The 12,745-nt window shown below is 33.2% G+C and overlaps 1 protein-coding gene across 1 annotated transcript in view; it reads right to left on the reverse strand.

The window, feature by feature from the left end:
- LOC127716353 (uncharacterized) overlaps positions 1-12,745 on the reverse strand; it is a 133,449-nt gene that overhangs the window by 14,220 nt on the left and 106,484 nt on the right. Inside the window, exons 55-62 of the mRNA XM_052222524.1 lie at positions 12,492-12,653; positions 11,754-11,846; positions 10,279-10,458; positions 7,477-7,548; positions 4,024-4,134; positions 1,933-2,175; positions 1,340-1,454; positions 329-513 (exon numbers count right to left, since the gene is read on the reverse strand). Of these exons, the coding sequence (XP_052078484.1) occupies positions 329-513; positions 1,340-1,454; positions 1,933-2,175; positions 4,024-4,134; positions 7,477-7,548; positions 10,279-10,458; positions 11,754-11,846; positions 12,492-12,653 (1,161 nt within the window). The remainder of the gene's footprint in view (positions 1-328; positions 514-1,339; positions 1,455-1,932; positions 2,176-4,023; positions 4,135-7,476; positions 7,549-10,278; positions 10,459-11,753; positions 11,847-12,491; positions 12,654-12,745) is intronic.

Here is a 12,745-nt window from a genome sequence, read left to right on the forward strand (position 1 = left end):
GGAAAAACATTTCTTTTTCATGACAAACTTGAAATTGGTGTATACAAGCAAATTTACATAGCAAATTTACATATACCCTCATTTTTTTTAATACTGTTCATATGATACTGTAAATTAAGAAATTATTGTGATGTTTTTTATTAATGCGAGTAATGCCATTGGTTGAGTATCGCAATAATAAGAATTCACATTTTGATAACTGATACATATAACTGTATGCAAATTTTCCTGAAATTGTAATAATTAATCCAGCATTTTTTGTCCATTCCTCAAAAATTGCTGGCAATAATTTCTGAATTTACAGTTATAAATCAAAACAGAATGTTACCTGTTCATCCTCACACAGTGCTCTAATACAGAATTGTTCTTCTTGCCAATCATCCTTAGTCCGTTTTCTTTTAGACTTAGAAGACTTTGGTCTTTGTGAAAAAAAACTAAAGCTTGAAAATCCTCCTCCAAGACTTCCTTGTGAACCCATGTCATCTATAACATTCTGTACATTGTCATCTTCATCTGAAATAAAAGGGGGAGGTTTGTGCACACTTATTTTCAAAATATTTGTTATTCTTGAATAAAAAAAGGGCCAAACTGACTGTTACTGAAGTACATGTACTTATCAAATTAAGATTTTCTGTTTTTCTTTTCCAAAATCAATGTTAAATTGGTGTGTTGATGAATGTAACAAATAACCCAGTAAGATTGAAGTATTGCATGTAACATGACATGAAGGAAAGATGGTGTTGTTTGTCAAAATATCTCATTTTATTTGCATGAAGTTATTCTTCTTTATAAACAATTTGTAAGTTTCTTGATTACACATACACAGGCACTGTACATTTATGATAGTGGACAAGAAAGTTGCTATAAATTTTCTATAAAATGGTTTTATTACAATAATACTCATGCTTTACTAGTTGCCTTACTGGTTGAATAGCATGCTGATAAAATATACATTGAGAAAATTACAAAAAGTTTTTAGCATATGAGCATAAATATACATTTATTCTGTTTTGACCAGCTCTGCATAATATTCGTTTTGAAATATTCATAAGATACTATTCAACTTCAGCTGTGTACATCAATGCATAGATTTAGTGTGATCAACTTCTATCATGGTAGAAAAGAATTCTTCTCAAACCTTTGCTTGTGGATGTCTTGAACTTGCGTTTAGGTGTGAGCATTTGCTCCATGTTGAAGGACTCACTGTGACTTTGACATTAGAACAACAATAAAATTGCCATAAACTTATTCCTTTACTTTTGATTTTGTCAAGAGTGTGTAGAGATTTTGTGTCATGAAAAATACACTACATCTTTTCTTTTCTATTACACAGTCTTACCTTCAGTCACAAAGTCAAGGACCAAAAGTTTTGGTAGCTCAATTCCAATCTCATCACCTCTTATCATCTTAGATATATGTCTTAAAAACTTTCTCTGTATCAACTCAACTTCTTCCTAAAATTGTAAAGTAAAGTAAAGAAACAGTTTTGGTGATGCTATGAAATTGATTAGTCCCTTTTGAATTAACATATAATCTATGCATAGCAGTTGGGGTTTGAAACTGTGTTAATCGGTTTTTCTTTTGTATGTTTCCCTCTCCCATTTTTTTTTTTGAAAATTGCTTTTATTGAAAATGAAAGAGGACACTTTTTTCTAGACTATTAGACTGTGGAAGTTTTTTTTTCTTTTCTTGTCCCTTTCAAAAGTTTTACCCCCACTTTACAGTCTACTACTACACCACTGATATGTTGAACAGTTTCTACAGATAAGACCTCATTTCCTTGAAACTAATATAAAACTTTATAAAATTCATTGTAAACGAACAAATGAGGGGAGATAATAAACAGAGTGTCACATTATCTTATTTATATTCTGTAGAAAAAAATTGTGTAATAGAAACTGCATCAATTTGATTAATTGACTGTATTTGTACCTGGAAAGAAAACCTATTATCTCCTTGTTGTTTTAATTCATTTTCCATATCTTCTAGTTTCATTTTATCCTGTTTAGCCTGAAGTTTTGCCAGTTTTTCCCGTACTTTTCTTTGCTTTGCTGTTTCTGGACGCAGTAGGTAGTTTTTCACACATTCTAGGACTTGGTCAAAAGCTCCACTTTCTTTTTTCTGCATCTTTACTACAGTGGCCATATCTCCCTGTTTACTTATCATCAAACTGACCTGTAAGTTTTCTTTGTATATTATATTACTCAAGATATTTAACCCTTGCTTGTAATAACAAAAACTATTTATTTCAACAACATTTATCAAAATTCAGAATGTACTTTTTAATAACATTGAATAGTTAGTATTGATGGAAGATTTGTGATAGTCTAAGTTAAAATTGGCTGACTTCACGTCAAAATTGTGTAATGCTGTCTAGCTATAGGTCTGGCCGACAGCACCTCAAAATTGTGTAATGCTGTCTTGCTATAGGTCTGGCTGACAGCATGTCAAAATTGTGTAATGATGTCTAGCTATAGGTCTGGCTGACAGCACGTCAAAATTGTGTAATGCTGTCTAGCTATAGGTCTGGCTGACTTCACGTCAAAATTGTGTTATGCTGTCTAGCTATAGGTCTGGCTGACTTCACGTCAAAATTGTGTAATGCTGTCTAGCTATAGGTCTGGCTGGCAGCACCTCAAAATTGTGTAATGCTATCTTGCTATAGGTCTGGCTGACAGCATGTCAAAATTGTGTAATGCTGTCTAGCTATAGGTCTGGCTGACAGCACGTCAAAATTGTGTAATGCTGTCTAGCTATAGGTCTGGCTGACTTCAAGTCAAATTGTGTAATGCTGTCTAGCTATAGGTCTGGCTGACAGCACCTCAAAATTGTGTAGTGATGTCTAGCCATAGGTCTGGCTGACTTCACGTCAAAATTGTGTAATGCTGTCTAGCTATAGGTCTGGCCGACAGCACCTCAAAATTGTGTAATGCTGTCTTGCTATAGGTCTGGCTGACAGCATGTCAAAATTGTGTAATGATGTCTAGCTATAGGTCTGGCTGACAGCACGTCAAAATTGTGTAATGCTGTCTAGCTATAGGTCTGGCTGACTTCACGTCAAAATTGTGTTATGCTGTCTAGCTATAGGTCTGGCTGACTTCACGTCAAAATTGTGTAATGCTGTCTAGCTATAGGTCTGGCTGGCAGCACCTCAAAATTGTGTAATGCTATCTTGCTATAGGTCTGGCTGACAGCATGTCAAAATTGTGTAATGATGTCTAGCTATAGGTCTGGCTGACAGCACGTCAAAATTGTGTAATGCTGTCTAGCTATAGGTCTGGCTGACTTCATGTCAAAATTGTGTTATGCTGTCTAGCTATAGGTCTGGCTGACTTCACGTCAAAATTGTGTAACGCTGTCTAGCTATAGGTCTGGCTGACAGCACCTCAAAATTGTGTAATGCTGTCTTGCTATAGGTCTGGCTGACAGCATGTCAAAATTGTGTAATGATGTCTAGCTATAGGTCTGGCTGACTTCCAGCCTTCCTTGAGTAGATTGATCGATTATTGTTTGCTCACTGTTCAGTGGCAAATATTTCTTGCATATTCAGAACAATCCTTGAGTACAAGTTAACTGCAGTCAATTTCATAAACTCATATATAGGTTCAACCCAAACCATTTATTTATGTGCCTGTCCAAAACATGGAACTTGTATAATCCAATGGTCATCTGCCATATTTTTGTTTTTTGTTTTATGTTATTTACTTAAATCAGGTCATTAGTTTTCTCTTTCAATTGGTTTCACATTTTGTTAAATGTGGCCATTTATATCTTACTATATGGTATGGGTCTTGCTCATTGTTGAAGGCTGTACTGTGACCTGTAGTTGTGAACATCCTTGACCTTTGATCTTTGGTGGATTGTTTAGCAATTGATATCACACCATATGTCTTTAATTTTTATATATACATTCAATATTATGCGGTGTTTTCATTCTCTTTTACTATTCTATTACCTTTTTTTTTTTTTTTTTTTTAAAGTTATGCAACAAGAAGTTCACTAAGGGGAAATATAACTAATTACCTCAGACAATTTCCAGGCTTTCCCTGTTCCTACAACGCATACAACCATTGGCATCTGTAAATTATAGGCTCCAAACCTAGCCTCCATCATACAAGCTTCTGACTGAAGGTACTACAAATAAAAATAGCATTGTTCTTCATACTAGTGATGTGTATGCCATCTTATTCTTAACTCTTTTCAGTTTATTGTTAGATCTGTGACCCCAGTGTAAGAAAACTTTAAGATTTTTTTGTCTCTAGTAAACATAGTCTCTGGTTTTCTAAGTAACAGTATAGATAATTTATTCAATTATGACATCAAAAATACTAAAACAGATATATATATATAGATTCTTACATTGGTACGAGTAGATTATCGGAATTATCAAATCGAGATAGATATATTATCTAATTTTAAAGTCTGAGCCTTGGCGAGGTCTTTAAATTTCCATAATTTAACTATCATGATTGGATAAGTCCGATAATCTACGAGTAACTATGTATAAATCTGTTTCTCTAATGATTATTAAATAAATTTTCATTATTGATGAACGAAAATCCCCTTCGAGTGCCTTCCACATTCCTGATTTCTACGTCATACAAATGTAAATATGTCAATTTCTCTAAAACCTGTTAGAACATTTCGATTCATCCAGATAGCTGATATAGGTTGTGATCTTTTAACTTAGCCAATCATCTACTGAGATCATTGGAAACCACATGTTTAATTTTTTTAAAACAATGGGTCCAAGAAAGGTTAAATTGCCAAAGAATTTCGAGAAATCAAAATATGCAGGAGTTCATAATGAAGAGACATAATATCAATAGGGATATATCACCAAAGACAGTCATGACAGTGTCTGATTTGAATCTAAAATAACTAGGAAAGTTTATACAATTGCAGCAATTTACTTAGAATGATCTCTGTTGTGGCTAATAAATTAAAGTAGAGGCTCTAAAGAGCCTGTGTTGCTCACCTAGGTCTATGTGCATATTCAACAATGGACTCTCTCCAACATTATAGATAACAATAGAATTCATGAAAAAAATCTCTTTTTTGTTGATCTTGTATTGCTGGTCATTTTGTCTGTTTAGTTTCTCTCTATTTTCTTGAGTTTTTGCTCAAAATTCAAAAGAGGGTAAAAAAACATCCTCATTTAAGGGCAGTCACTCCTATGGAGATTGACAGTCTACTTACTATATCGGCAAAATTTGACTTGTTTGCTGATCTTGCTTTGCTGATCATTTTTGTCAGTGAAAGTTTCTATTTATCTATTATAATTTTTATCATATAAGACAAAATGCAAACAAGAGGCTCTCAAGAGCCTGAATCGCTCACCTGTTATTCTTTTTGATTAAATCTTTCATGATTATTTTTGCTTTTTACCCATATGTTCCATTTTAGCCATAGTGTCTATGTTTCTTGACGTACAAGGAAATGAAATACAAAATTTATACTAGATTCATTTGAGAAAATTTTTAAAGTTAAAAAACATAAAACAACTTGTGTAAAATTGTCCTTAAAGGGCAATAACTCCTTATGGGGTCAATTGACAATTTTGGTCATTAAACTTTTTTGTAGATCTTACTTTGCTGAACATTATTGCTGTTTACAGTTGATATCTATCTATAATAATATTCAAGATAATAACAAAAAACTGCAAAATTTCCTTAAAACAACCAATTTAGTGGCAGCAACCCAACAATGGGTTGTTCGGTGTGTCTGAAAATTTCAGGGCTGATAGATCTTGACCTTTTGAACATATTTACTCCATGTCAGATTTGCTCTAAATGCTTTAGTTTCTGAGATATAAGCCAATAACTGCATTTCACCCCTATGTTCTATTTTTAGCAATGGCAGCCATGTTTGTTGATGGATCAAAATTTCGGATACAATTCATAAACTAGATATCATAAGGAACATTTAGATGAAGTTTGAAGGTATTTGGCCCAGTAGTTTCAGAGGAGAAGATTTTTAAATGTCAGCAAACTTGATAAACAAATTGTGTAAAATTGTTTTTAAAGGGCAATAACTCCTTAAGGGGTCAATTGACAATTTTGGTCATTCAACTTTTTTGTAGATCTTACTTTGCTGAACATTATTGCTGTTTACAGTTGATATCTTTCTATAATAATATTCAAGATAATAACAAAAAACTGCAAAATTTCCTTAAAACTACCAATTTAGTGGCAGCAACACAACAATGAGTTGTTCGATTCGTCTGAAAATTTCAGGGCTGATAGATCTTGACCAATTGAACAATTTTACCCAATGTTAGATTTGCTCTAAAAGCTTTAGTTTTTGAGATATAAGCAAAAAACTGCAATTGACCCCTATGTTCTATTTTTAGCCATGGCGGCCATGTTTGTTGATGGATCAAAACTTCGGATACCATTTATACAGTAGATACCCTAAGGAACATTTAGATGAAGTTTGAAGGTATTTGGCCCAGTAGTTTCAGAGGAGAAGATTTTTGAAATAGTTTACGACGACAGACGACGACGACAGACGACGGACGACAAGTGATGGCATAAGCTCACATGAGGCCCTTGGAGCCCCGGTGAGCTAAAAAATAGGTAAAAATTGTCATTAAAGGGCAAGTACTCCAATAAGGAGTCATATGAAAATTTCCTCCATAATGTCTTAAATGTAGATCTTGTCTTGCTGATCATTTTTGATAATTTAAGTTTCTATCTATCTATTAAACCTTTTTAAGATAAAACACAAAAACTAAAAAAAAATGATAAAAATCATCATCAAAGGGCAATAACTCTAATAAGGAGTCGCCTGACGATTTGAACTATGCAAACTTATTCCTAGATCTTTTTTTACTGATCACTTTTGCAACTTAAAGTTTCTTTCCATCTATTATAATTTTCAAGATAATAGGCAAAAACGATAAAAAATGGTAAAACTTGTCATTTAAGGGCAATTACTCCTATAAAAAGTTGCCTGACAGTTTTGACATCGATGAACAATTCATAGAGCTCAACATTCTGAACATTTTTGCCCTGTCAGATTTTCTATATTTATAATTGTTTTCCAAATAATAGACAAAACTTTCATTTTACCCCTATATTCTATTTTCAGCCATGTTGGCCATCTTAGTTGGCAGGCGGGGTCATGGGACATATTTTTTAAACTAGATACCCCAATGATGATTGTGGCCAAGTTTGGTTAAATTTGGTCCAAAAATTCAGAGGAGAAGATTTTTGTAAAAGTTAACAGACGACAACGGACGTTGAAGAGGGATGAGAGACGACGGACAGACGCCAAGTGAAGAGAAAAGCTCACTTAGCCCTTTGGGCCAGGTGAGCTAAAAAATCAGGAAAATTATAGAACTACAAATTGTAATAAAAACATGCTTGTGCATCACTGAGGACTTGTGACCTCTTGATATCTCTAGGTTAGCTTGTATTAATTGGTTGAATTATCACTGAGGTTTTCCACAAATATGATATTAAACCTACTTACCTCATCTGACACACAGAGAACCAACACTTTGGCATTCTGTAATCCTACTGTAATGTCTTGATACAGGCCATTCTATAAATAGAAACAATATAGTCTTGGATCTGAAGTATACATATAGGTACATGATTCTCAGACCTGCATTTGTATCTGGTGCAGCTAAAGGGAAGTTTATACAAAGAACATTACCTACATAGACTTCTCAAATTTGGTAGTGGGATCAGTGTAGAGACAATCCATTTGGATGTGCATGTAGGATATAAAAAACTGATAGTTTGGTTACCCTATGAGATTATCATGATGCCTTATTATAAGACCATCATGCTTTCTCCATGTAAAGCTGGTAAAACTTTATACCAGATCAGTAGGTTGGTGCTTGCAATATGACCAAATTGTTTATTCCACAAATAGGTCTTTTTAAACTTTCCAATACTGTTAAAGATTCCTTTTAAATCTACCAATCCGCCATTTTTCAGGCAATTAACTCCAACGGATATATGATAATAATGGAAAAGTAAGGATGTGGTGTATCAATTCCTAATACTATAGGTACATGAAAAAAACTAAGGCAAAGGAACAATGCTTTTAATTGCTGTTCTTCATCTCATTCAGTGAGGCCTTCATAAAAGAGCAAAAATTTAATCTAACCTCACTACAAGTTCAAGACAGTTCTATCACCAATATGAGCAAAACATACCTCTGAGTATGAAGCAACAATCATAAAAATATATTTTTACAGTAAACAGGACAAACATCCTTGCATGTTTTTTTTTCTGTTTCTTTTTTTTTGTGAGTGGAATCAAAGCCTTTAGTCAGCAGTTGGTAAGTAATGTGTAAGTTTCAAGCTCTAAGGTAAAATTGATACACAAGTACATTTATATAACAATAATTATTCATGCTTCTGTGGTACTGTATTTCAGACTAGCAGTAAAATAGATAATAGATAAAATAGCGGAGAAATTACCAAAACACAATTTCATTGCAAGAAATATACTGTAAATTCAAAAATGTTTGCATACATTTATTGTTCCAAATTATTTACTGTGATTGTTGAACAATCAACACAAATGCAAACTTAGTTATTGCAATTTCAGACAAGGCTGCATACAATAATGCTACCAAAATTCAAGTTTATATTTTTGAAAAAACTTATCCTGTTGCAACTTTCGCAATAATAAAAACATTGCAATTATTTATGAATTTACAGTAAGCAATCTAACATAACATGTGTCTGATCCTATCTGTTATACATAATAGAAAATAAAATATGCTTAAATGACTAATGACTTTTATGACATTTTGGTAAAAAATTTTAAATATTCAAAATCAAGAAAAATATTTTTGAAATATGGTTGAAGCTTCCTTGACCTTGCAGATGGATGGGGCTATTAAGTTCATTTTGGAAGACCTTCAATAAACTGCCAACATGAAAAACAGTAGTCAAATTGATTCCCTGAATGTTTCTGTGTACTGTGGATTCATTTGTGGTTTACTAATTTTGGTGGATTTGACGTGGGAACATATGAACCTCGAATTTAAATGTTCAACAAATTGAAAATTTTCTATAGGCTTGTATGCAGACTTTGGCAAAACCAGGAAATCAAATGTCCATCAAAATGCAAGTATTTCTCAATTCAAAAAATTAGTATCCACAAAAACTAGAGGCTCTAAAGAGCCTGTGTCGCTCACCTGCATCTTCAACTATGGCCACTTTTTAGTAAAATTCATCATTAAAGGGGAATAACTCTATTAAGAGTTCACTGACAATTTCAGTCATGTCGGCAAATATGTAGATCTTATCCTGCTGATAATTTTTCCTGTTTAAAGTTTCTATTTATCTATTATAGTTTTCAAGATAATAGGCAAAAACCTTCAAAATTATCATTAAAGGGTAATATCTCCAATAATGAGTCGACTGAAGATTTCGTCCATTATGGCTTATTTGTTGATCTTGTCTTGCTGATCATTTGTGCTATTTAAAGTTTCTATCTATATACAGTTTTCAAGATACTAGGCAAAAATGGGAAAAATCGTCATTAAAGGGCAATAACTTCAATAAGGATTTGACTAATCATTTCAGTCATGTTGACTTATTTGTAGATCTTGTCTTGCTGATTAGTTTTGCTATTTAAAGTTCCTATCTATCTAATATAGTTTTTAAGATATTAGGCAGGAACTCAAAAAAAAATGTAAAAATCGTCATTATAAGGCAATCACTCTCATAAGGAGTCGACTGAAGATTTTGGCATGTTGACTTATTTGTAGCTCTTGTCTTGCTGATAATTTTTGCTATAAGTTTCTATATATCTATTATGATTTTCGAGATAATAGGCAAAAATTTTTAAAAATGGTAAAATTCATCATCTAAGGGCAATAACTCCTACAAGATGTCGTCTGACAGAATTGACTTTAATGAACAATAGGTAGAGCTTAACATTCTGAACATATTTTCCCCAGTCAGATTTTCTCTTTTTATAGCGGTTTTCAAAATAATACGCAAAACTTGCATTTGACCCCTATGTTCTATTTTTAGACATGTCGGCCATCTTGGTTGGCAGGCAGGGTCATCGTGCACATTTTTAAAACTCGACACCCCAATATTGATTGTGGCCAAGTTTGGTTAAATTTTGCTGAGTAGTTTCAGAGGAGAAGATTTTTGTAAAAGTTAAAGATGACGACAGACACCATGTGATAAGAAAAACTCACTTGGCCTATCGGCCAGGTGAGCTAAAAATTAGTCCAGAGTATTAACCTTTTTCCATATAAATAAAATGTTTTAGTGTAAACCTATTTCAGCCTACTTACTTTTCCCATCTGTTCAATATCAAGCCAGCACTTGCATCCATTTTTCTCAAGATGCCTTTTTAGAACTCTAGGATCTCCATACCCTAGAGATGTTTTTGTAGCTGTGGTGGTTACACTGCAGGCTTCCTTAGAATTACTCCAACAATAACTGATAAATACTGAAGGATGATTATTTACAGCCTGGAAAGAAATTTATAGGATGTAAAACAGTATTAACAAAAATACCAAACTCCAATGTAAATTCAAAAGGGTGACGTCCATAAAAACTGGCAAAATCAAACTTTAGAGATCTTTGCACTTTATCAATCAATGGAACAAATGGAAAACAACTGTCATATTCCTGACTTCCTAAATATGAGGATGTAAAGACCAACTTTTGTTCTAAGAGGGGTGTAAAGGGGGTATCTGCACGGAAGAACGCGAAATAAAATTGCCATTTCACGATGAACGAACAATTAAAAAATTCTTGCACGTTGATCTTTTTACCGATTTCACGAAACACAGTGAATAACGAACCTTTTTCACGGCTGCATGTGAAAAAAAAATGGCAAAACACGTTGCACGAAAATAACCCTTTTCCACCCTCATCTAACTTATGATAACCTTTCATGTTAAATAATACTTTTAAAACATTATAAATTTCTGACAAAACTGGACAAGTATTATATAATTTCTAGTATTTTATGGGATTTTGCTCCTGTAGATCAGTTCCTTTTTTCCGTCAATACAAATATTACTTTTTAACAAAATGTTGCAACAAGAAAACATTACAAACTTAAAAAATACCAGCAGAAGATACCAAGGGGACATTAAACTCGTAAGGGGAGGGTAACTGACAAAGTCATGGCAAAAAATAAAAGACAACTAAAAGATAAACAAAGTAAACAAAACAAAACAATTCTGGTCCAATAGTGGCAAAACTCATGCTGCTCACGCTAAGTACAAATCTCATTCAGTGACGTCACAATCCAGGAAAAATGTTAAAAAGTGAATTTTTTGATAAATAGAAACAACAATGTGTGCCCTTAGAACACCATGTCCCATTCACACCATCACATTCCCATGTTCTGTCAACTGCAATGTCTTGCTAAAACCCTAAGTTTGGCAAATATTTTAATAAGTTCTCAACATAATGAACATGTGCACTCAGTTTCAAGTTGATGTGACCACAACTTCATGGCAAATTACCTTAACCCTAACTTTAACTGATATGGGACACACGAATGGACAGACAAACAGACGTACAACTACCTTAACCCTAACTTTACCTGATATGGGACACACGAATGGACAGACAAACAGATGTACAACTACCTTCACCCTTACTTTACCTGATATGGGACACACGATTGGACAGACAAACAGACGTACAACTACCTTCACCCTAACTTTACCTGATATGGGACACACAAATGGACAGACAAACAGACGTACAACTACCTTAGGTGGGGCATAAAAATGGACTAGTATATTACCTTCTCAGCATCATCTTTGTAACTCTTTACTATTTCTATCAAGTCAAGGATTTTCTTTGGATATCTTTCTACATTCTTTATCATTGCCATTAACTAAAAGTAGCAAACCAACAAACCCATATTATAAAATAATTTCAGTAATGCAGATATGAGGAGTCTAACATCACAGTCATCTTATAAAGTACATTAAACTAAGATATGAATTATATGAAAGCTAACCATTGTGCAAAAACTTTAATTTTGTCCGCAAAAGTCAGAGTTAAGGGAATCAATAACTTGTTCAATTTTCAAGTAGAGTAAAAAATGTCTTAATTTGAGTATAAAATTCTACCTTTTACTGTTTTATTTTTTTGGTACATGAAGTCACAGTGAAACAAAATGCTGTAATAAAAGCATTTTCTGAATTTTCTTTTATCAGGACACTCAATAGTTTTAAAATTTGTTAAAAACCAAAGAAGTAAACATGCATGCGGAGCAATATATTCATAAGGACCTAAAACAATAGGCATGCAAAACCTTCTTAGCTATAAATATAACAATAAAAAGATGTGGTATGATCTAAAATGATCTATGTTTAAATACTCCTATGTATTATTTCATGTCAATAACGTATAATGATCAGTTAAGTGTTTTGTTGTGATTTGTTACTTGTATCTATTACTGGTTACTTTGTCTATTTTTAATTAATAACTGTTCTTCCAAAAAGGATTTAGAAAAGTATTAGAAAATATCTGTTACTGGATTGCCAATCTTGAAGCCAATGTCTGTCTGTTGCCAGCCTAACGATTCATCCATAACTGCTACTGCGAATGGTTTCTGCAATTGTTCTGTTGCATACAGGAACATCTGATGACATTTGGGGTGTTTTACAAACTTGTCAGTCATACAGACAACTAGTACCTAAAATATACATTGTAAAAAGAAACCTTTCATTCAAATACTTATGGTTTTTCATATACTGTTCTCGAAGCAAATCTCTAAATTCAGACTTT

Source organism: Mytilus californianus, unplaced genomic scaffold (genome assembly GCF_021869535.1).
Source record: "Mytilus californianus isolate M0D057914Y unplaced genomic scaffold, xbMytCali1.0.p SCAF_9, whole genome shotgun sequence".
In the NCBI taxonomy this organism is placed as follows: Eukaryota; Metazoa; Mollusca; class Bivalvia; order Mytilida; family Mytilidae; genus Mytilus; species Mytilus californianus.